The following is a 26,748-nucleotide window of genomic DNA, read 5'->3' as shown; positions in this document are numbered from 1 at the left end:
CATTCCATCATCACATCTTCCTGTAAACCTGTCACATGATGCACCATTATGACAATGACAGAATTGATACTAAGCAACACTTACTTTGACAATTGTCACCAGACCACCCTGTCAGACACATTCCATCATCACATCTTCCTGTAAACCTGTCACATGATGCACCATTATCACAATGACAGAATTGATACTAAGCAACACTTACTTTGACAATTGTCACCAGACCATCCTGTTGGACACATACCATCATCACATCTTCTTGTAAACCTGTCATATGATGCACCATTATCACAAAGACAGAATTGATACTAAGCAACACTTACTTTGACAATTGTCACCAGACCATCCTGTCAGACACATCCCATCATCACATCTTCCTGTAAACCTGTCACATGATCCACTTTGACATCTACAAAATTGTGTACATCCAGCTCCATACATTCCCAGAGGACATTCTGTAATTAATTGTAAAGTAGGAAAATAAATCATTACATTGTAAAATGATCACAATGGTGATAGTATATAAACACATCAAAAAAGTCAGAAAGTACCAACAAAGAACACAATTTCACCATGTTCACTGATTAGTGTTCTTATGAGGCAGGCCCGTAACTAGGATATATGGGGGGGGGCTGATTTTGAAAAAGTGGATTTCGTGGGGGGCATATTTTGAAAAAGTGGACCTTTTTCAAAATGTGGACCTTTTTTATTTTTTGTCTTAGATCTGCATTTGCAGCAAGTGGGGTAAGAGAAAATATACAACATTCAGCCGTACATTTTGTACTTGTGTCAAACTTTAATGCATTTCAACCTTACCATATAAAGTTTAATATCTTTGACAACAAAATCTTGATAAAGGTTCTGTATAAATTCAGTATAAATGCTTGCTAGTTGCAAGGTTGATGGGCTGGAAGCCTGTACAAAATCCCAGACCATATACTTGTCATGCTTGGTTCTCTATATTGATGTTTATTGATGGTAAAATATTGTTAGGGAGAGCTAAATGGGAAAAATGAAAGCTGTAATTTCCAGGAATATTAACTTTCAAGTGTCTTTTGGCAAGAAAAAACAATAATTTTCTTTATTTTATATTAAGGTTTTCAATCCCATCAATTGAAAATCAATTTAACCCCTGCAGAATTAATGCTGTGGTCCCCGTTGGTAAGGCCTATTGTGTGAATTTGTGTACTGTCGATGTTTCGCATTCCGATCATTTCTTGTTTCGTCATTATTTTGTCAGATTCAACAAGACTAGGTTGTGTTTAAAAAATTTTTTCCCACCCACCACTCCCTTTCCAATTTTTCAAATTGAGAGTATGGTAGTGGTGGTGCGGAAAAATTTATAAAGAAAATTTTAAGTTTCTATGTTAAAGTTAAAGAAGCAATTCTAACGTAATTGATAGAGCAATGATTGGGTCACGATATTCCTTTAATTCTTTTTTCCTTTTGAGAGCAGTAAATTGCTCAAATCATGAAACTCTTGATAGGTGCCTTCCTTTGCTACATCAATCAAGAACTTCCTGCTGATACTTCCACTTCATTGTGAAAAATGTGTAACTCGGCGGAATCTCTCTCCTTGGGCTAATAAGTATATAGTTAAATGTTATCTCATATGTTATAGCTTTTCAAACTAAAAATTAAAAGAAAAGGACGAGATAGCTGTAGTTGATTAAAAATACACACATGTCTAACCATGTCATTTGAAGTGAGCAATGCTAAAGCATTAGCATCAATGTAAACAAATTCAAAATCCGCTGGCAGAGATTTTCTAATTTGAAACATATGAAGAGCTTTGTTTCAAAACCCCTTACATCCACTTTTGGCTGAAATTGAGTTATTGACATGACATTATAGTGTGGGTAAAAATACACATTTTGGTGGTTGTTTGACCTTCATTCCACTTTCCCTTCCGGATATATGGTATATTTCCCGTTTGGGAAGTCTTAGGGAATTTCCGGAAAACTGAACATAAAATGAATATAGAATTGTTTTGTTTTAAGTTTTTGATGTATACTAGTAGCATGGAATGTTCTTTACCTATTAAAACTAAAGGGAACTGTTTTTGGGTCACTAGTTTTGAAAAAATCATTTCAATTAACAAAAGGTGTAGCTTCAGAAATACTCACAAAATGCCATTTTCCCGAATTTAAATAAAAATTCATAATTAAAAAAGTAATAAGATATTTCAATTTTTGATTTTGAAAGCATTAGTCAAGTTACATAAAGTAGTGCAAAAAATTAGCTCAAATGTGATTGCAAAGGTGGTTTCTAGAAAAGGGGTAAATTTGTTTTGTTGCAAAAGCCCTTACATCCACAAAAGGCGCGATATAAAAGATATAATAAAATAAATAGGAAGGTTTCAAAATTGTACCAAACCTATTCTTTTAGTTTCTATTCATCAACACTTTATCCAAACCCAAATTGATTCAAATCGAACCAGAAATACTTGCACAATTAAAAAAAGCTGTTTTGGGGGCGCCCTCTACGGAGGCACCCACCATATAGGCATGAGATTGTGAAAAATTCTAATTTCACTCTTACTAGATTTACTCCGCAGTTGTTTTGCTAAAATTATGCCCTTGCTCAGAAATAAAACCACAATATGCTTGGATTTTATTTTGTTATTGTTTTCTGATATGCACGGGATAAAATGGTGTGCGTATATTCTTTGTTTAAAATACAAAATTAATGGATTTATAAAAACACCAAATAAATCGAGACCTTTGACCTTTGTATGGCTTAACCAGTTTACCGCCTCTTAGAACCAGATAGACCCGGTGACCAACACTATGGACTACAATAGCCTAATCTCAATGGCATAGTCCAATAACCTCAAATAAACAATCATAGTGCAACATTTGACCTAACTTGCAGAGTATGAGTTTTTGTACCCAAAGTTTCAAAGTCATTCAATGAATGTAATGTATGTTGTATAGTTGTCCTTGTTTAATACGCTGCAGCATGGTAGGCATCTTATCAAGATCAAGATAGTGGTAGTGACATAACAATTAACATGCTTATCTTACCAAGGTCTTATCTATCTGCATGTAATTGAAAATATGTGTATTTGTTTTAAGGATGAAAGATCTGGCTCCTTTTGCATGGAAATTAGAACAAATTACTATACAAGCTGTATCAAAAGTTTGGTACCCAGCAGTTTTGATATTTTGTCAACACTTAAATAACATTATGTTAAAATATTTGCACCTAGCAAACACAGAAATATTCTTACAATGTTTTTTACAAAACGTTTTAATAACATTTAAATGTCGGGTTATATAAAAGGTCGTGAAAACATTATAAAACGTTATTTAAAATATTTTGGGCAAACATTTTTTTGCAAAAAATTTTTTCAACCCCAAAATAACATTCTGTTTAGAATGATTTGTACCAAGTTTTCACAAATGTTTTTGGAATGTTATTAAAACGTTTTTATACCCTTTATATAACCCGACATTTAAATGTTTTCTGTAAAACATTTGTGTTTGCTGTGCAGTAAATTACCAACAAATGATATTTAATGTTATGAAAACGTTTTATACTCTTAATGTACCCTTTATATAACCGACATTTAAACGTTTTCTGACAACCTTTTATAACCTTTTGCGAATGATGTCGAAAACGTTGTGTGTTTGCTGGGTAGCTACTTTTATGAAGAATGAATGTTCTGACACCAAATTTGCCTGATTTTTCATATTTTGAACCTTAATTAATACAAACATTAGAGTTTGTTAGTAATAAAAAAAAAATCCCACGGCCGACCGACCCAATTTTGACAATTCATTTGCGAGCAAGCAAACAATTTTTTTTATTGGCCTAAGATCAAACAAGGCAGTGACTATATAAACATGAACAAGGCCATGTTTTTGAGTAGTATACTGATAATGATAATTGCAGTCACACACAGCACGCTAATTAAATCTGAATAAAAACCGCTTATTTTGTAAACAGATAATACTCTGTGATTATTTATGGAAGAAAGTTAATGGAACTGCTCTCATTGAAATAATTGATATATTAAACATACATTTTGTTATTTTAACGATGGAAATACGATCACAAATAAAGTTTTTAGGACATTATTTGACAATTCAATTCATTCAGAAAATGCAAGATTGATTCCAGGCGGCGAGTGAAATGATAGAGCCGGGAACTTGTGAAACCGTCCGGCCGTATGGCTTTTTCCATATACTCGGTTAGTTTTGTGGGGTTCACTATCAAACCCAAACGGTTTTAGCTTCTATTGATATTATTTATTAACATAGGCCTATTTGTTTGTGATATTTCAAGCGTTTTAAAAATTCAAAATAATCCCATGCAATAACACGGTTGACGAGAGAATGCACGTCATTCACCACCTGATTGGATCATGAAGATGTTTGCTTATCTTAATGGTACAAGACAGAAAGGGCAAAGAGACAGAAATTTAGAGTTTTAAATTAGAGAGTTGACAGGAAGTTGTAAGAGTTAAATTGTTATGGACATGATTGGTGTAAGCGCGAAAATGTTGAATGTCAGGTCAAAGTCATCCGAGGTGAATTAAGTAATGTCGATCACAATTCTGGGCCAAAATTGTTACAGGTCATCTGAGGTGGACTAAGTATATATTTGGATTGTCAGAACACCTTCCCCAATCAAACACATTTCTCTTGCATTTGATCATCTTCTACCATGTCTACTAGAAAAATAATACCAAATCTACACACCATGGAATTCACCATCACATCCAAGCTCACATTGGGCGCCCCATTCCTTTTTTAAAGGAATTTTTATTCTCAATAAGTCAAAAGTGGATGTAAGGGGTTTTGCAACAAAGCTCTTCATATATCTATTAAGTATGGATAAGAAATGCACACAAACTTAAAGTATGTAGACATTTTAGTATGGATCAAGTATCCAATTTAACCTGTCAGGGAATTCCCCTATATGACTACATGTACGATTCCTGGAAACTCACAGGTATATATATTATATATTTTGCATGCACAAATATTGTTAAAGGTTTCAGCCCATATCATTTTTATTACTGACTGTGCTCTTTGTTTGGATATTTATAATCTCCCTTTTTGTAGTTCACTGGGGATGTGATTTCAGATAGGTCATCTGGGATGCTATATTAAATATTCCTTATTTTATATTTATATTTTCTATTAACAAGATATTATTCAGCTCCCTCTGTAGGGGCCACGAGGGTAGTGACTTAAGATAGGTTTCATCTAGGTCCTCTAAAATATTCTTGTTTATTTTAAGATATTTATAAGCTCTTACTGTGTAGCTTACTGACTTTTGATAGTTCATCAGGGTCCTTTGTAAATCTAAATATCATTTTGCTAATAAGTCCAGGTTTTGGGTGCTAATTCCTTATATGCATGCTATATATTTTGTTACATACTTATTGCAAATAAATCATATATGTTGAACGTCTGACAAAGACGCAAATCATTGCTTCCAATTTTATTATTTTGCCTAGGGTTAAATATAATTTTATTATATAAACAAACACTTTCTTTTTTGGCCTTACCTAGATTACATTCCATTCCCAGTCATACAGCTACTACAACCCACAGGGTCTGGCATACAGAATACACTGTATACACAACCCAAAGCTTACATTGATTACATTCTGTTCCCATCCATCCAGTCATACAGCTACAACCTACAGGGTCTGGCATACAGAATACACTGTATCCACAACCCAAAGCTTACCTTGATTACATTCTGTTCCCATACAGCTACAACCTACAGGGTCTGGCATACAGAATACACTATATACACAACCCAAAGGTTACCTTGATTACATTCTGTTCCCATCCATCCAGTCATACAGCTACAACCCACAGGGTCTGGCATACAGATTACACTATATACACAACCCAAAGCTTACATTGATTACATTCTGTTCCCATCCATCCAGTCATACAGCTACAACCTACAGGGTCTGGCATACAGAATACACTGTATACACAACCCAAAGCTTACCTTGATTACATTCTGTTCCCATACAGCTACAACCTACAGGGTCTGGCATACAGAATACACTGTATACACAACCCAAAGGTTACCTTGATTACATTCTGGTCCCATCCATCCAGTCATACAACTACAACCCACAGGGTCTGGCATACAGAACACACTGTATACACAACCCAAAGCTAACCTTGATTACATTCTGTTCCCATCCATCCAGTCATACAGCTACAACCCACAGGGTCTGGCATACAGAACACACTGTATACACAACCCAAAGCTTACCTTGATTACATTCTGTTCCCATCCATCCAGTCATACAGCTACAACCCACAGGGTCTGGCATACAGAATACACTGTATACACAACCCAAAGCTTACCTTGATTACATTATGTTCCCATTCATCCAGTCATACAGCTACAACCCACAGGGTCTGGCATACAGAATACACTGTACACACAACCCAAAGCTTACATTGATTACATTCTGTTCCCATCCATCCAGTCACACAACTACAACCCACAGGGTCTGGCATACAGAATACACTGTACACACAACCCAAAGCTTACATTGATTACATTCTGTTCCCATCCATCCAGTCACACAACTACAACCCACAGCGTCTGGCATACAGAACACACTGTATACACAACCCAAAGCTTACCTTGATTACATTCTGTTCCCATCCATCAAGTCATACAGCTACAACCCACAGGGTCTGGCATACAGAATACACTGTATACACAACCCAAAGCTTACCTTGATTACATTTTGTTCCCATCCATCCAGTCATACAGCTACAACCCACAGGGTCTGGCATACAGAACACACTGTATACACAACCCAAAGTTTACCTTGATTACGTTCTGTTCCCATCCATCCAGTCATACAACTACAACCCACAGGGTCTGGCATACAGAAAACACTGTATACACAACCCAAAGCTTACCTTGATTACATTTTGTTCCCATCCATCCAGTCATACAGCTACAACCCACAGGGTCTGGCATAGAGAAAACACTGTATACACAACCCAAAACACTATATACACAACCCAAAGCTTACATTGATTACATTCTGTTCCCATCCATCCAGTCATACAGCTACAACCTACAGGGTCTGGCATACAGAATACACTGTATACACAACCCAAAGCTTACCTTGATTACATTCTGTTCCCATACAGCTACAACCTACAGGGTCTGGCATACAGAATACACTGTATACACAACCCAAAGGTTACCTTGATTACATTCTGGTCCCATCCATCCAGTCATACAACTACAACCCACAGGGTCTGGCATACAGAACACACTGTATACACAACCCAAAGCTTACCTTGATTACATTCTGTTCCCATCCATCAAGTCATACAGCTACAACCCACAGGGTCTGGCATACAGAATACACTGTATACACAACCCAAAGCTTACCTTGATTACATTTTGTTCCCATCCATCCAGTCATACAGCTATAACCCACAGGGTCTGGCATACAGAACACACTGTATACACAACCCAAAGTTTACCTTGATTACATTATGTTCCCATCCATCCAGTCATACATCTACAACCCACAGGGTCTAGCATACAGAATACGCTGTATACACAACCCAAAGCTTACCTTGATTACATTCTGTTCCCATACAGCTACAACCTACAGGGTCTGGCATACAGAATACACTGTATACACAACCCAAAGGTTACCTTGATTACATTCTGTTCCCATCCATCCAGTCATACAGCTACAACCCACAGGGTCTGGCATACAGATTACACTATATACACAACCCAAAGCTTACATTGATTACATTCTGTTCCCATCCATCCAGTCATACAGCTACAACCTACAGGGTCTGGCATACAGAATACACTGTACACACAACCCAAAGCTTACCTTGATTACATTCTGTTTTCATACAGCTACAACCTACAGGGTCTGGCATACAGAAAAACACTGTATACACAACCCAAAGGTTACCTTGATTACATTCTGGTCCCATCCATCCAGTCATACAACTACAACCCACAGGGTCTGGCATACAGAACACACTGTATACACAACCCAAAGCTAACCTTGATTACATTCTGTTCCCATCCATCCAGTCATACAGCTACAACCCACAGGGTCTGGCATACAGAACACACTGTATACACAACCCAAAGCTTACCTTGATTACATTCTGTTCCCATCCATCCAGTCATACAGCTACAACCCACAGGGTCTGGCATACAGAATACACTGTATACACAACCCAAAGCTTACCTTGATTACATTTTGTTCCCATCCATCCAGTCATACAGCTACAACCAACAGGGTCTGGCATACAGAACACACTGTATACACAACCCAAAGCTTACCTTGATTACATTCTGTTCCCATTCAAGTCATACAGCTACAACCCACAGGGTCTGGAAAGAATGTTTTACTTAAAATTGGAACAATGCATTTTGTCGGTGTACATAAGGGTTTTTTTTCCATTGAGGTCAAAGGTCATTAAGGGGGTCAAAAGGTCAATCAAAAATTTAAAAAATCAAAATCCATGTATAAGTTCCGATTAAGCTGAAATTCACCAGGAATATTTCTTATGACATCCTAAGCACAATGTAAGAGCAGTTGACCCCATCCGTGACCCAAGGGTCAAGTTATAGGGGTCAAAGGTCAAATTTCGAAATTGGTCCAATCGAGCTCAAATTCAACAGGAATTATTCTTACGACATTCTAAACATGTTAAAAATATTTATGACCCCGAAGGTCAAAGTTTAGGGGTCAAAGGTCAAATTTCTAAATTGCTCAAACTTGACCCATTAACAGGTCGACTTGTGTGTCATGTCTCCCATGACTTTCTATATAGCTCTTGTTACATTCTGTTCCCATCCATCAAGTCATACAGCTACAACACACAGGGTCTGGCATACAGAACACACTGTATACACAACTGAAAGCTTACCTTGATTACATTCTGTTCCCATCCATCCAGCCATACAGCTATAACCCACAGGGTCTGGCATACAGAACACACTGTATACACAATCCAAAGCTTACCTTGATTACATTCTGTTCCCATCCATCCAGTCATACATCTACAACCCACAGGGTCTAGCATACAGAATACTCTGTATACACAACCCAAAGCTTACCTTGATTACATTCTGTTCCCATCCATCCAGTCATACATCTACAACCTACAGGGTCTAGCATACAGAACACACTGTATACACAACCCAAAGCTTACCTTGATTACATTCTGTTCCCATCCATCCAGTCATACATCTACAACCCACAGGGTCTAGCATACAGAATACTCTGTATACACAACCCAAAGCTTACCTTGATTACATTCTGTTCCCATCCATCCAGTCATACATCTACAACCCACAGGGTCTGGTATACAGAACACACTGTATACACAACTGAAAGCTTACCTTGATTACATTCTGTTCCCATCCATCCAGCCATACAGCTATAACCCACAGGGTCTGGCATACAGAACACACTGTATACACAATCCAAAGCTTACCTTGATTACATTCTGTTCCCATCCATCCAGTCATACATCTACAACCCACAGGGTCTAGCATACAGAATACTCTGTATACACAACCCAAAGCTTACCTTGATTACATTCTGTTCCCATCCATCCAGTCATACATCTACAACCCACAGGGTCTGGTATACAGAACACACTGTATACACAACCCAAAGCTTACCTTGATTACATTATGTTCCATCCATCCAGTCATACATCTACAACCCACAGGGTCTAGCATACAGAATACTCTGTATACACAACCCAAAGCTTACCTTGATTACATTCTGTTCCCATCCATCCAGTCATACATCTACAACCTACAGGGTCTAGCATACAGAACACACTGTATACACAACCCAAAGCTTACCTTGATTACATTATGTTCCCATCCATCCAGTCATACATCTACAACCCACAGGGTCTAGCATACAGAATACGCTGTATACACAACCCAAAGCTTACCTTGATTACATTCTGTTCCCATACAGCTACAACCTACAGGGTCTGGCATACAGAATACACTGTATACACAACCCAAAGGTTACCTTGATTACATTCTGTTCCCATCCATCCAGTCATACAGCTACAACCCACAGGGTCTGGCATACAGATTACACTATATACACAACCCAAAGCTTACATTGATTACATTCTGTTCCCATCCATCCAGTCATACAGCTACAACCTACAGGGTCTGGCATACAGAATACACTGTACACACAACCCAAAGCTTACCTTGATTACATTCTGTTTTCATACAGCTACAACCTACAGGGTCTGGCATACAGAATACACTGTATACACAACCCAAAGGTTACCTTGATTACATTCTGGTCCCATCCATCCAGTCATACAACTACAACCCACAGGGTCTGGCATACAGAACACACTGTATACACAACCCAAAGCTTACCTTGATTACATTCTGTTCCCATCCATCCAGTCATACAGCTACAACCCACAGGGTCTGGCATACAGAACACACTGTATACACAACCCAAAGCTTACCTTGATTACATTCTGTTCCCATCCATCCAGTCATACAGCTACAACCCACAGGGTCTGGCATACAGAATACACTGTATACACAACCCAAAGCTTACCTTGATTACATTCTGTTCCCATTCATCCAGTCATACAGCTATAACCCAAAGGGTCTGGCATACAGAATACACTGTACACACAACCCAAAGCTTACATTGATTACATTCTGTTCCCATCCATCCAGTCACACAACTACAACCCACAGGGTCTGGCATACAGAATACACTGGATACACAACCCAAAGCTTACCTTGATTAGATTCTGTTCCCATCTATCCTGTCATACAGCTACAACCAACAGGGTCTGGCGTACAGAACACACTGTATACACAACCCAAAGCTTACCTTGATTACATTTTGTTCCCATCCATCCAGTCATACAGCTACAACCCACAGGGTCTGGCATACAGAACACACTGTATACACAACCCAAAGTTTACCTTGATTACGTTCTGTTCCCATCCATCCAGTCATACAACTACAACCCACAGGGTCTGGCATACAGAACACACTGTATACACAACCCAAAGCTAACCTTGATTACATTCTGTTCCCATCCATCCAGTCATACAGCTACAACCCACAGGGTCTGGCATACAGAACACACTGTATACACAACCCAAAGCTTACCTTGATTACATTCTGTTCCCATCCATCCAGTCATACAGCTACAACCCACAGGGTCTGGCATACAGAATACACTGTATACACAACCCAAAGCTTACCTTGATTACATTCTGTTCCCATTCATCCAGTCATACAGCTACAACCCACAGGGTCTGGCATACAGAATACACTGTACACACAACCCAAAGCTTACATTGATTACATTCTGTTCCCATCCATCCAGTCACACAACTACAACCCACAGGGTCTGGCATACAGAATACACTGGATACACAACCCAAAGCTTACCTTGATTAGATTCTGTTCCCATCTATCCAGTCATACAGCTACAACCCACAGGGTCTGGCGTACAGAACACACTGTATACACAACCCAAACTTTACCTTGATTACATTCTGTTCCCATCCATCCAGTCATACAGCTACAACCCACAGGGTCTGGCATACAGAATACACTGTATACACAACCCAAAGCTTACCTTGATTACATTCTGTTCCCATCCATCCAGTCATACATCTACAACCCACAGGGTCTGGCATACAGAACACACTGTATACACAACCCAAAGCTTACCTTGATTACATTCTGTTCCCATCCATCCAGTCATACATCTACAACCCACAGGGTCTGGCATACAGAATACACTGTATACACAACCCAAAGCTTACCTTGATTACATTCTGTTCCCATCCATCAAGTCATACAGCTACAACCTACAGGGTCTGGCATACAGAATACACTGTATACACAACCCAAAGCTTACCTTGATTACATTTTGTTCCCATCCATCCAGTCATACAGCTACAACCCACAGGGTCTGGCATACAGAACAGACTGTATACACAACCCAAAGTTTACCTTGATTACGTTCTGTTCCCATCCATCCAGTCATACAGCTACAACCCACAGGGTCTGGCATACAGAATACACTGTATACACAACCCAAAGCTTACCTTGATTACATTCTGTTCCCATCCATCCAGTCATACAGCTACAACCCACAGCATCTGGCATACAGAACACACTGTATACACAACCCAAAGCTTACCTTGATTACATTCTGTTCCCATTCAAGTCATACAGCTACAACCCACAGGGTCTGGAAAGAATGTTTTACTTAAAATTGGAACAATGCATTTTGTCGGTGTACATAAGGTTTTTTTTCCATTGAGGTCAAACGTCATGAAGGGGTCAAAAGGTCAATCAAAAATTTAAAAAATCAAAATCCATGTATAAGTTCGATTAAGCTGAAATTCACCAGGAATATTTCTTATGACATCCTAAGCACAATGCAAGAGCAGTTGACCCCATCCGTGACCCAAGGGTCAAGTTATAGGGGTCAAAGGTCAAATTTCGAAATTGGTCCAATCGAGCTCAAATTCAACAGGAATTATTCTTACGACATTCTAAACATGTTAAAAATATTTATGACCCCAAAGGTCAAAGTTTAGGGGGCAAAGGTCAAATTTCTAAATTGCTCAAACTTGACCCATTAACAGGTCGGCTTGTGTGTCATGTCTCCCATGACTTTCTATATAGCTCTTGTTACATTCTGTTCCCATCCATCAAGTCATACAGCTACAACACACAGGGTCTGGCATACAGAACACACTGTATACACAACTGAAAGCTTACCTTGATTACATTCTGTTCCCATCCATCCAGCCATACAGCTATAACCCACAGGGTCTGGCATACAGAACACACTGTATACACAATCCAAAGCTTACCTTGATTACATTCTGTTCCCATCCATCCAGTCATACATCTACAACCCACAGGGTCTAGCATACAGAACACACTGTATACACAACCCAAAGCTTACCTTGAATACATTATGTTCCCATCCATCCAGTCATACATCTACAACCCACAGGGTCTGGCATACAGAATACACTGTATACACAACCCAAAGCTTACCTTGATTACATTTTGTTCCCATCCATCAAGTCATACATCTACAACCCACAGGGTCTGGCATACAGAATACACTGTATACACAACCCAAAGTTTACCTTGATTACATTCTGTTCCCATCCATCCAGTCATACAGCTACAACCCACAGGGTCTGGCATACAGAATACACTGTATACACAACCCAAAGCTTACCTTGATTACATTCTGTTCCCATCCATCCAGTCATACAGCTACAACCCACAGCATCTGGCATACAGAACACACTGTATACACAACCCAAAGCTTACCTTGATTACATTCTGTTCCCATCCATCAAGTCATACAGCTACAACCCACAGGGTCTGGAAAGAATGTTTTACTTAAAATTGGAACAATGCATTTTGTCGGTGTACATAAGGGTTTTTTTTCCATTGAGGTCAAAGGTCATTAAGGGGTCAAAAGGTCAATCAAAAATTTAAAAAATCAAAATCCATGTATAAGTTCCGATTAAGCTGAAATTCACCAGGAATATTTCTTATGACATCCTAAGCACAATGCAAGAGCAGTTGACCCCATCCGTGACCCAAGGGTCAAGTTATAGGGGTCAAAGGTCAAATTTCGAAATTGGTCCAATCGAGCTCAAATTCAACAGGAATTATTCTTACGACATTCTAAACATGTTAAAAATATTTATGACCCCAAAGGTCAAAGTTTAGGGGTCAAAGGTCAAATTTCTAAATTGCTCAAACTTGACCCATTAACAGGTCGGCTTGTGTGTCATGTCTCCCATGACTTTCTATATAGCTCTTGTTACATTCTGTTCCCATCCATCAAGTCATACAGCTACAACACACAGGGTCTGGCATACAGAACACACTGTATACACAACTGAAAGCTTACCTTGATTACATTCTGTTCCCATCCATCCAGCCATACAGCTAAGCCTATAACCCACAGGGTCTGGCATACAGAACACACTGTATACACAATCCAAAGCTTACCTTGATTACATTCTGTTCCCATCCATCCAGTCATACATCTACAACCCACAGGGTCTAGCATACAGAACACACTGTATACACAACCCAAAGCTTACCTTGAATACATTATGTTCCCATCCATCCAGTCATACATCTACAACCCACAGGGTCTGGCATACAGAATACACTGTATACACAACCCAAAGCTTACCTTGATTACATTTTGTTCCCATCCATCAAGTCATACATCTACAACCCACAGGGTCTGGCATACAGAATACACTGTATACACAACCCAAAGCTTACCTTGATTACATTATGTTCCCATCCATGCAGTCATACAGCTACAACCCACAGGGTCTGGCATACAGAACACACAACCCAAAGCTTACCTTGATTACATTATGTTCCCATCCATCAAGTCATACAGCTACAACCCACAGGGTCTGGCATACAGAACACACTGTATACACAACTAAAAGCTTACCTTGATTACATTCTGTTCCCATCCATCCAGTCATACAGCTACAACCCACAGGGTCTGGCATACAGAACACACTGTATACACAACCCAAAGCTTACCTTGATTACATTCTGTTCCCATCCATCCAGTCATACAGCTACAACCCACAGGGTCTGGCATACAGAACACACTGTATACACAACTGAAAGCTTACCTTGATTACATTCTGTTCCCATCCATTAAGTCATACAGCTACAACCCACAGGGTCTGGTATACAGAACATATTGTATACACAACCCAACGCTTACCTTGATTACATTTTGTTCCCATCCATCCAGTCATACAGCTACAACCCACAGGGTCTGGCATACAGAACACACTGTATACACAACCCAAAGTTTACCTTGATTACGTTCTGTTCCCATCCATCCAGTCATACAGCTACAACCCACAGGGTCTGGCACACAGAACACACTGTATACACAACTAAAAGCTTACCTTGATTACATTCTGTTCTCATCCATCAAGTCATACAGCTACAACCCACAGGATCTGGCATACAGAAGACACTGTATACACAACCCAAAGCTTACCTTGATTACATTCTGTTCCCATCCACCCAGTCATACAGCTGTAACCCACAGGGTCTGACATACAGAACACACTGTATACACAACCAAAAGCTTGCCTTGATTACATTCTGTTCCCATCCATCAAGTCATACAGCTACAACCCACATGGTATGGCATACAGAACACACTGTATACACAACCCAAAGCTTAGCTTGAGTACATTCTGTTCCCATCCATCCAGTCATACAGCTACAACCCACAGGGTCTGACATACAGAACACATTGTATACACAACCCAAAGCTTACCTTGATTACATTCTGTTCCCATCCATCCAGTCATAAAGCTACAACCCACAGGGTCTGGCATACAGAACGCACTGTATACACAACCCAAAGCTTACCTTGATTACATTCTGTTCCCATCCATCCAGTCATGCAGCTACAACCCACAGCGTCTGGCATACAGAACACAGTGTATACACAACCCAAAGCTTACCTTGATACATTCTGTTCCCATCCATCCAGTCATACAGCTACAACCTACAGGGTCTGGCAAAGAGAACACACTGTATACACAACCCAAAGCTTAGCTTGAGTACATTCTGTTCCCATCCATCCAGTCATAGAGCTACAACCCACAGCGTCTGGCATACAGAACACAGTGTATACACAACCCAAAGCTTACCTTGATACATTCTGTTCCCATCCATCCAGTCATACAGCTACAACCTACAGGGTCTGGCAAAGAGAACACACTGTATACACAACCCAAAGCTTAGCTTGAGTACATTCTGTTCCCATCCATCCAGTCATACAACTACAAACCACAGGGTCTAGCATACAGAACACACTGTATACACAACCCAAAGCTTACCTTGATTACATTCTCTTCCCATCCATCCAGTCATAGAGCTACAACCCACAGGGTCTGGCATACAGAAGACACTGTATACACAACCCAAAGCTTACCTTGATTACATTCTGTTCCCATCCATCCAGTCATACAGCTACAACCCACAGCGTCTGGCATACAGAACACACTGTATACACAACCCAAAGCTTACCTTGATTACATTCTGTTCCCATCCATCCAGTCATAAAGCTACAACCCACAGGGTCTGGCATACAGAACACCCTGTATACACAACCCAAAGCTTGCCTTGATTACATTCTGTTCCCATCCATCCAGTCATACAGCTACATATCCACAGGGTCTGACATACAGAACACACTGTATACACAACCCAAAGTTTACCTTGATTACATTCTGTTCCCATCCATCCAGTCATACAGCTACAATCCACAGGGTCTGGCATACAGAACACACTGTATACACAACCCAAAGCTTACCTTGATTACATTCTGTTCCCATCCACCCAGTCATACAGCTACAACCCACAACATCTGGCATACAGAACACACTGTATGCACAACCCAAAGCTTACATTGATTACATTCTGTTCCCATCCATCCAGTCATATGGCTACAACCCACAGGGTCTGGTGTACAGAAGACACTGTATACACAACCCAAAGCTTACCTTGATTACATTCTGTTCCCATCCATCCAGTCATACAGTTACAACCCACAGGGTCTGGCATACAGAACACACTGTATACACAACCTAAAGCTTACCTTGATTACATTCTGTTCCCATCCATCCAGTCATACGGTTACAACCCACAGGGTCTAGCATACAGAACACACTGTATACACAACCCAAAGCTTACCTTGATTAGATTTTGTTCCCATCCATCCAGTCATACAGCTACAACCCACAGGGTCTGGCAAAGAGAACACATTGTATACACAACCCAAAGCTTACCTTGATTACATTCTGTTCCCATCCATCCAGTCATACAGCTACAACCCACAGGGTCTGGCATACAGAACACACTGTATACACAACCCAAAGCTTACCTTGATTAGATTTTGTTCCCATCCATCCAGTCATACAGCTACAACCCACAGGGTCTGGCAAAGAGAACACATTGTATACACAACCCAAAGCTTACCTTGATTACATTCTGTTCCCATCCATCCAGTCATACAGCTACAACTCACAGGGTCTGGTGTACAGAACACACTGTACACACAATCCAAAGCTTACCTTGATTACATTCTGTTCCCATCATCCAGTCATACAGCTACAACCCACAGCGTCTGGCATACAGAACACACTGTATACACAACCCAAAGCTTACCTTGATTACATTCTGTTCCCATCCATCCAGTCATACAGCTACAACCCACGGGATCTGGCATACAAAATACACTGCCTGAACATGATGTTATTCCCACAGTACTACCACACTGGTGCTCACAGTCCCAGCCAAACTTATTCTCTCCACATGCTGTAATATTAAATACAAAATCAATATATGAGATGTGAAGTGGTCATAATATACCGGTATGTTGGAGCTGAAGTTGGTCTAGACCATCACAGTTTACTGGAATATATGCCTCCATTATTACACATTAACACCCTTCAGTCTTACCATTGTATAAGTTATCACATGAGACCTACATAGAGGGGGCCATTGTACGATGCAGGGGGTGTCTGAGGAGGATATGCCTCCCTGAGGGTGGTGCAATAATTATGTGTACCCCAGTGAATTATAGGGGGGGCAAAGATTTTTGGCAGGCCAAAGGGGGGCAAGCATTTTTGGCAGGTTGAAAGGGGGGGGTCAAGCGATTTTTGGCAGGGTGAAAGGGGGGGCAAGCAATTTTGGCACAGATATTTTGGGCACCTTTTTCTATATTACGCCATAAAAAGGCGTAGGAAAATGTTACTGAACACGTTCAAATATGCAAAATTTCCTGCTCACTAAGCTTCGCATTATATGTTAAGACAATTTAAGGTTTTAAATTGGGTTCCCCAAAATCTTGCATGTGTAAGGGGGGCAAAGATTTTTTGGCACGTCAAAAGGGGGGGGGGCAAAGGTTTTTTGGCACGTCGAAAGGGGGGGGGGCAAAGATTTTTTGGGATGGCCAAAGGGGGGGGCAAGCGATTTTTGGCAGACCATTTTGAGAATCCACCCCCCCCGGGGGTACACATAATTATTGCACCACCCTGAGAAATTGAAAAATTGTGTCCGGACTCAAGTCCTTTTTTCAAGGACTCGGACTTGGACTCGGAAGCTAAGGACTTGGACTCGGACTCGGTCCCCAAGGACTCGGGGACTCGGCTTCGAGTCCTCCTCGAGTCCGGCAAAATAGGGTCTTTTTAGGTCTTTTATTTTCATTCATTGTAAACTTCTTCTTATACTTGATCAATGATCACATCATGTGATTTTAAAATTTAAGTAATTTTGCATACAAATAAATTCAGTTTGTAAATAAAAGTACAACCAAATAGCAAGAATGATTTCAGTTATATCTTTAATTGGTTAAATGGGTTTTAATCATATTCGTTTGTTTTGACATGACTGCTTTGTTAGACGCAAGTCTAGAATGTACATGAATAATAATAATACTCTGGGGCACTCAAGTTAAATTTTGGTAGAGGTGTGCGGTGCCAAACTTTGAGAACTAAGAACTGATTTGGGAGCAAAATAGGGTCTTGATGAACTGAAATTTCAATATTTTTGTGGAGTCTGTGAACTAAAATTAGGCCAAATAATAGGCTTTGGAGCTAACAAATTCAAAATGTTTCCAAATTTGAAATAAAGACCTACAATTTTCTACAGCTATAGTGTTAGGCTCAATGAACTGGAGCATGATGCAAATGTGGGTCTTAAGGAACTGCCGGAGAGCTTGAAAAAGGGACCCTTGACCCACACATACCCGTACCACCTGTACATGTGAGTGACCCCCACCCTCAGAATAATACTGCATAGGCCTAAAGCCAGATCCAACACCTTCGTTTGGCACCTGAAGATTGAAATATTGCATCTTTTGCCTCTTTAAAACACCAGCCTAATAATGCCGAATTGGTCAAGATGGGAGATGACGCACTTGTTGATAGAAAGACAGCTTAGGCTAATAGAAATTGGCACTCCTTTCGTGGTGGATAATAATAAAGTATAAAACATGCAGGCATATGTCCGGCTCTTAGCCTAGGCAGGGTGATTCTTTGTTGGATTATTTTATTTGATCCTATTTGTGACCTCTTCTCATAATTTATTATACTATGATCAGCTCTTAATAGGCGGGAATTATTCGGTTTTTGTTACTGCGAGAGTCAATAAAGTGATCCTATTTGTGACCTCTTCTCATAATTTATTATACTATGATCAGCTCTTAATAGGCGGGAATTATTCGGTTTTTGTTACTGCGAGAGTCAATAAAGTTCCAACTTACGCACGCTTAAATTTACAAAAGCGCGCATCATTCACGCAATACGTAAAGCACAGTTTGCGCAGTTGCTGCGCCTAGTTGTGTGTACGCCATTCTATACCAATCCACGATGTGATGAGTCCCGCCGATTACGAGCTGATACTTTCTTTTTCTCACAAGTCTGAAACATCGAGTCACAGACTCGCAGTACCGTCCATGCGAACTTGGATGTAAGCTTAAGCTTAGGCTTATATCATGACGGTGTTGTTCAACTTAGAAAACTTGGAAGTATGATATATCTCCTTAAATTTGCCTCTGTGGGCCTACTTTAATAAATATGAATATAGAGTAGGCCTATGACTGTGAATTAATTTAGATGCCAAGACAAACAGAGTATCGTAAAAGTCACCAGCGTTTGCAAAAGTTATGACTGAACGCTGTACAATGGTTTATAGGCCTACTCGTCATGAATATCGCCATGGTCGGGGCACGTACCGGGTATGTAGGCCTATTTGCATGCTTGTCGTGGTCAACCTGGCTACAAATCCTGGCGTTTGCGGGCCGAATGTGGCAACCCAAAATTTACGGTCGACCTGGGAGAAACCGATTTACGATAACTTAGGTGGTCTATCGTGTGCGATACAATATTTTAGGTCGACCTGGGATTTTTTTCTCCCAGCTTGACCCAAAACGCCCTAATAATAAGTTACTGTGAGTCTGTGATTATACTGTTTCCAAGATATGCTACCAAAGGGGCTGAGGGGAAGGTAAAATTAGGGGGTAAGAATTTTTTGGCCAATCGAAAGGGAGGGTGGAAGCAATTTTTGGCAAGCCAAGAGGGGAGAACAAGCAATTTTTGGCACATATGGGGCACCTTTCAAATAAAACGCTCTAAAAAGGCTTAGAAAACAGTACAGAAATGCTTACATGTGCAAATTTCCCGTTCTAACCGTTGGGAACCCGTTATAAAAGTTCAGTGACTTCAACCAATGGATTGTTTAATGGCATCGATCAGGGGTGTTGAATTTCATCATGAAAACTCCTTCTAAATTCATCTATTTATGCAAAGTATTTGATCATTCTATTGTGATAATCAATTTACACCGTATGCATGTTTTCCTACAAATATGTGCAATTATATTTTCTTAAGTTCTATGGATCTGTTAGAATTAAAACATTTTTGCTTGTTATGTTGTCTGTGTTGATTGTAAAACTATGTTCCAACCATGTGTGCATGTAAATAAAGAACCTAAAGGATCTTTGATGTAAAGTATAGCTGACCCTGATGACCTTGGATCCCTGCACAATGCACAGCAGTTGAATAGGATAGGATAAAATGCAAAAATACATAGCAAAGTTTATTATGTTGACAGGCTAAGCACAGGCCTTCAAGCAATACCTAAAATAATCAAAGGCCTATATTAATACAATAGGCATGGGCCTACTCAGTTACATGTGCAATTTAACTTTTTCTCTCCTCTTTTCCTTCCTTTCTCATCCTTTTTTTTTTTTGGGGGAGGAGCGCCTGCCCCCCCCTAATCCACACCTTTGACTACTACATACCTGAAACACAGTTAGGTCCCATGAATCCGGGTCTACATACACACTCTCCAGTCTTGTCATCACATATGCCTCCATTGTAACAGTTATCACAAATGCCAGTACAGGATGGACCCCATTTATCATTACCACAACCTTCAAAGTGAATGAAAACCAACAGAAGTTTCACCTTTGCAGAAAGTAATGATCTGGTATTTTATGATTTAGAGCAAGAAAATGGCTTCATAAGTAACTACCCAGCAAAAACAAAACATTTTTAAAACGTTTCTAACAGGTTATAGTTCGGATTTTTGGTTTTGGTAAAAACATTTTAATAACATTAAATGTCTGGTTAAATCAGTATATAAAGGTCATGAAAACGTTTTGCATGAAAACACACTGCATATATATTTTCAAAATGTTTTCAAAATGTTATTGTCAAATACCTTTGCAAGCATTTTTGCCAAATATTTTACTTAAATAACATTATGTTAGAATATTTGCAGTAAGTTATCAAGAAACCTTTATGAATTTTATAAAAATGTTTAATACCCTTTATATACCCTTTATACAACCCGAACATTTTCTGGCAACCTTTTCTAACCTTTTGAGAATTATGTCCAAAAATGTTTTGCGTTTGCTGGGTAGCTACAGATTAAATGTGGCAGCCTCATGCCCCACTTGATCAAAATTGAGACTTGACATCAGAAAAATTAAAGCTTATATTTTACCTCAGAACAGCAAAATATTTGATGGTATGAACAACAACAAAAAAGCGGTAGCAGGGTTGTGCACCCAAATAATATTTACTATTTGTGCTATGCATTGGCTTATGGAGATTTTCAACATGGGGTGGGGGGGGGGGGCTGACAAAAAAATTGGTAACCCATTCCTGGTATCTGGTTACTTTTTTTTTTACTTACCAAAATTATTGCTGGGGCTGAGCCCCCACAAGCCCCTGATTCCTAAGCCTATGCTATGAGCTACAAGCTGTGCATGATATAAAGTCTGCACAAAAAGTAACTCAGCTGTTATAAATACGCCTATAGATTCATAAGTAATAATTGTTTTCACAATATTTCAACATAGAGAGGCATGATTTATTTAGGTGCATTTTGATACCCCATTCGTCAAATGTCGTTCAATATTAACAACACAGTAGTGCTTTTGCAGAAAAATACCCGAATTTAAAAGTGCAGTTTTACAGCGATCAATGGTTATAATGCCAGCACTGAAAACACGCAAAGCCCGCCATTATCTTCGCACTTACTTCAAATCAATACAAATAACTGCAACTTTTAAATTGGGTATTTTTCTTTCAAAACACATCCTGCTGTATTGTCAATATTGAACGAAATTGGACAAATGGGGTATCAAAATGCGCGTAAATAAATCATCCTTCTTTTTATGTTGAAATATTGTAAAAACAATTATTAGTTCTGAATCTATAGGCGTATTATATCAAGTTAGGGGGACTACACCTGTGGTAAATTTGTGACTATTTTTGCATTTTTCTCAAAAATAATAACACACTGGTAACAAAAGTTATGTATATTATTGGGGCAAGGAATCCAATTACTACACTGAAATTTCAGTAACTCAAGACAAGCGGTTCAGTATGATAGGAAATGAGGTACATCCTAGCGGTACCTTATTTCTTATCATAAATAACGAACCGCTTGTCTTGGGTCACTGAAATTCAAGTGTAGTAATTGGATTCCTTGCCCCTATAATATACATAACTTTTGTTACCAGTGTGTTATTAGTTTTGAGAAAATGCAAAAATAGAAACAAATTTATCGAGGGGTGTAGTACCCCCTTTAGGAATTCGATGTTGGTAATGGAGTTGCTCCAGTGGATGCCAAGGATATGACGGAGGCAACGCTGATGGAAGCGTTCAAGGAGTCATAGATGCTTGCGGTACTTGGAACAGTACAGGAGGGTGGACAGAACCACAGCTTTTTACACAGTGATTTTGGTGACTTTCTTCAGGTGCTTGTTGTTCCAAGCTGTACAGTCTGCTAAAGGCGCTGTTTGCTTTGGCCAATCTGCTGTCAATCTCTTTTTCCAGCTTGGCATCTGACGAAATAGTAGATCCCAGGTAAGTGGTGCACTAATTTTAGCCCTGTCTTGTCGATGAAGATGTGTGGAGGTTGGTAATTTTCTTGGGGTGCTGGCTGGTAAAGCACTTCGGTCTTCTTCAGGCTGACTTCAAGTCCAAAGAGTTTTGTGGCCTCTGCAAAACACGATCATATGATGCGCTGCATGGCACTCTCTGTGTGGGCAACAAGAGCGGCATCATCGGCAAACAAAAACTCCCGAACTGGCAGATACATTGTCTGTGTACGGGCCTGAAGGCGTTTCAGATTAAAACTAGCTACTAGTTCAATATCAGTGGTGACCTGATGGAGCATCATGCTGAATAAGATGCTGAATAGAGTTGGCGCAAGAACACAGCCCTGCTTCACCCCATTGGTAGTGGGGAAGGGCTCTGTGAGGTCGTTATTCAGTCTAACCTGACCAAGCTGGTTTTCATGGAGCTGGATGATCATGTTGAGAAACTTTGGGGGACAGCCTAGGTCCTTTCCTGCTCAAAGTATCAAATGCCTTGGCCAGATCCACAAAAGTGACATAAAGTCCTTTGTTTTGTTCATGACACTTCTCCTGGAGCTGGCGAAGAGCAAATGTCTGTACTGCCTCTGTGGATCTAAAACCGCATTGGCTTTCTGGGAGGTGTTCCTCTGCAATGGTGGTTATCAGTCTGTTCAAGAGGATCTGTGCAAGAAACTTTCCAGCAGTAAAGAGCAGGGTAATCCCCCTATAATTGGAGCAGTCAGACTTTTCCCCTTTGTTCTTGTACAAGGTGATAATAACTGCATCATCTCTTAGGTCTTGTGGGAGCTTGCCTTGATTCCAGCAGCAAGAGAATAGTTCATGTAGTTTGGTGTGCTTCCAAATGTCTCCAGGTATGCAATCAACACCTCCCGCCTTTCCAGTCTTCAACTGCTCAATTGTTTTACAGGTCTCTTGCAGTGTAGGAACCTCATCAAGCTCTGTTTTTGTCGGCTGCTAAGGAATGCGGTGCAGTGTCCTGAACTATGCGGTTGGCACTGAAGAGGGATTGGAAATGTTCTGAACATCTGTTCAAAATAGAGACCTTATCCGTGTCTCTACATCAGTACTGCGCAATGGGCTATGAACTTGATGGGTTGGACCATAGACTGACATTAAGGGTTCATAAAATCCACCATAGTCTCCTGCGTCAGCACAAAGCTGGGCTTTCTGTGCCAGGTCTGTCCACCACTTGTTTTGGATCACACGAAGCTCGCGCTGGAGAATGCTACATGCAGTTCTGAAGGCTGCTTTCTTTTCTGGACAAAGAGGCTGGGCCAGGTGGGGCTGAAGCACTGATCTCTTCTTTGCCATTAGTGATTGGATCTCAGCATTGTTTTCGTCGAGTCAGTCAAAGTGTAACCCAGGACTTCTTCAGACAATTGCTGGATGGTGGTTTTTGGTGAACTATCTATGGGGTAACTTGAGCCTTCGATGCGAGTCTGGAGATTCACCTGAAAGGTAGCTTTTACTTATGTTGACTGTAAACTACCAACATTGATCTTTCTTCTAAAGGGGCCTCCTTTCCTTGGCTTTGGTTTAAATTGGAGGTTCAGTTTACAGCGGACAAGGCGATGGTCAGTATGGCATTCTGTAGTGGGCATCACTCTGGTGTGTAAAACATCTTAAGGTCACTTTGGCGCATAACTATGTAATCTATCAGGTGCCGATGTTTGCACCGAGGATGCATCCATGTTGTTTTAGGCTGTCTTTCTGCTGGAAGATAGTATTGGTGATTACAAGTTGCTACTCAGCACAAAGCTCCAGGAGTAAGCAATCAATGTCGTTACACTTTCTGATGCCATGTTTTCCAAGTAGAATGCAACAAAAAGTTCTTCAAAGTAATTCATGTTGTGTAAATAAAGTTTTTGTCATCACAATTGAAGGTTTTTATACTCTGTTGGGCAAAGTCATAATTGATTATATTAAAGTCATAAGTGTATTACAGGTACAGTCGTAATTAATTGTATTTCAAAAGTCAGAATTGTATTATCATTCATTTGAAGTGAATTCAAGTAAGCTGCCATTAAGGTGGTACTACACCCCTGTGGTAAATTTGTGACTATTTTTGCATTTTTCTCAAAAAATAATAACACAATGGTAACAAAGGTTATGTATATTATTGGGGCAAGGAATCCAATTACTACACTGAAATGTCAGTGACTCAAGACAAGCGGTTCAGTATATATGATAGGAAATGAGGTACATCCTAGGGGTACCTTATTTCTTATCATAAATAACGAACCGCTTGTCTTAAGTCACTAAAATTCCAGTGTAGTAATTGGATTCCTTGCCCCTATAATATACGTAACTTTTGTTACCACTGTGTTATTAGTTTTTGAGAAAAATGCAAAAATAGACACAAATTTATCGAGGGGTGTAGTACCCCCTTAAAGCCATATTGTAACATTTCCATAAAAATAGTTTAATATTTCTATTCCATAAAATGTTACATTTTGCTGTCAGATATGTCCCCTTTTAATTTTGAGCCGAACAAGTGAGATAAAGCAAAGAAAATTGGAATTTACTACGAGGGCCAATGTGTGTTTAATATTCCTGCGGTTGTAATACGCTATGATACTTTGATGTGTGTGTATTATCATCCCGTACGGCGTGTACGTACTGAGTTATGAACATCGCATACGTGTTCGACTAATATTTCCATCGTAATGATAAACCGTCTTATTAAGACGGTTGATTCAAAATCTCGGATTTTGACAAAACCATAGCACCTAAAGTGTTGGATTTTTGCAGGGTATCTTTGTTTACTAAAGTAAACTACAATTGTGTAAAAACCAGAATTTGAAAAATTGTCCTCGTCAGCAAATGTTACAATACGGCTTTAGATACAACTTTTCACTAATGTAAATGAATACATTGTTTTAATTGTTTACTTTTTGAAACAACTGACCCATGGCTGACATACATCCGGCTATCACAGGTGGCAAACGGATTGTTTGGGCGGGGTGCTGTTTTTTTACATGCATCGATCATTGTATTTGAAAGTTACACCATGTAAGAGCTTACGTACATTTTTAACTCTACAAAACCTTTTTTTGGGGGTTAACCATAATATATTTGGTGATGGTTTCATAAACGGCACAAAGCATGCCAATATGCCACCATTGAATGATATTTTGGATGAAGTGAATTTCAGGGGGGGGGGGGGGGCAAAATTGCAATTTTGGGTTTTTACTGAAGATGACACATACCAACAATTTCACATTAATTTTGTGTTTTCTGAAACTAAATTAAATTCTTTAAGTAGCTTACTTCTCACTATCAGTCTGAAAAAGCTGCCTGTGAAAGCATTGCGCCAATCTTTCCAGTATGCATAGTAGACACCAGAATGTTCTTCTGTGGCTCCATTAATGAAGTATCCTTTACCTCGGTATGGAAGTGTCTGAAAATCTGAAGTCTCATTACCCTGTTTCTCCCAATATATGTCTGTATTCTCATTTTGATTAGGAGGAGTATATATAACATCAACGTTTAATATAACTGTGATGCCTCTACTCATTGTGATGGTTAACTGCCCATCTGATGATTGAAGAAACCCTGTTGACAAAATGACAATATTTTTGATCATGTATTAATTATCACCAGCATAGCCAGCAAGCACAAGAATGTTTTAAAAACATTTTAAGCAAGTTATTTTGCGGGTTTTGGTTTAGGTAAAAATCCCGGTAAAAACATTTTAATAACATTTAATGTCAGGTTATATAAAGGTCATGAAAAC

General features: G+C 39.6%; 1 protein-coding gene across 1 annotated transcript in view; it reads right to left on the bottom strand.

The window, feature by feature from the left end:
* The window catches only part of LOC140155206 (tyrosine-protein kinase receptor Tie-1-like), a 28,409-nt gene extending 1,880 nt beyond the window's left edge, over positions 1-26,529 (bottom strand). The window contains exons 1-4 of the mRNA XM_072177951.1: positions 26,283-26,529; positions 20,922-21,053; positions 17,285-17,434; positions 321-452 (exon numbers count right to left, since the gene is read on the bottom strand). Of these exons, the coding sequence (XP_072034052.1) occupies positions 321-452; positions 17,285-17,434; positions 20,922-21,053; positions 26,283-26,529 (661 nt within the window). The remainder of the gene's footprint in view (positions 1-320; positions 453-17,284; positions 17,435-20,921; positions 21,054-26,282) is intronic.
* Positions 26,530-26,748: the final 219 nt, after the last annotated feature.

Source organism: Amphiura filiformis, chromosome 1 (assembly GCF_039555335.1).
Source record: "Amphiura filiformis chromosome 1, Afil_fr2py, whole genome shotgun sequence".
Taxonomy (NCBI): domain Eukaryota; kingdom Metazoa; phylum Echinodermata; class Ophiuroidea; order Amphilepidida; family Amphiuridae; genus Amphiura; species Amphiura filiformis.
Note: the sequence above shows the minus strand (reverse complement) of the source record. Positions and strands in the feature narration are given on the sequence as shown.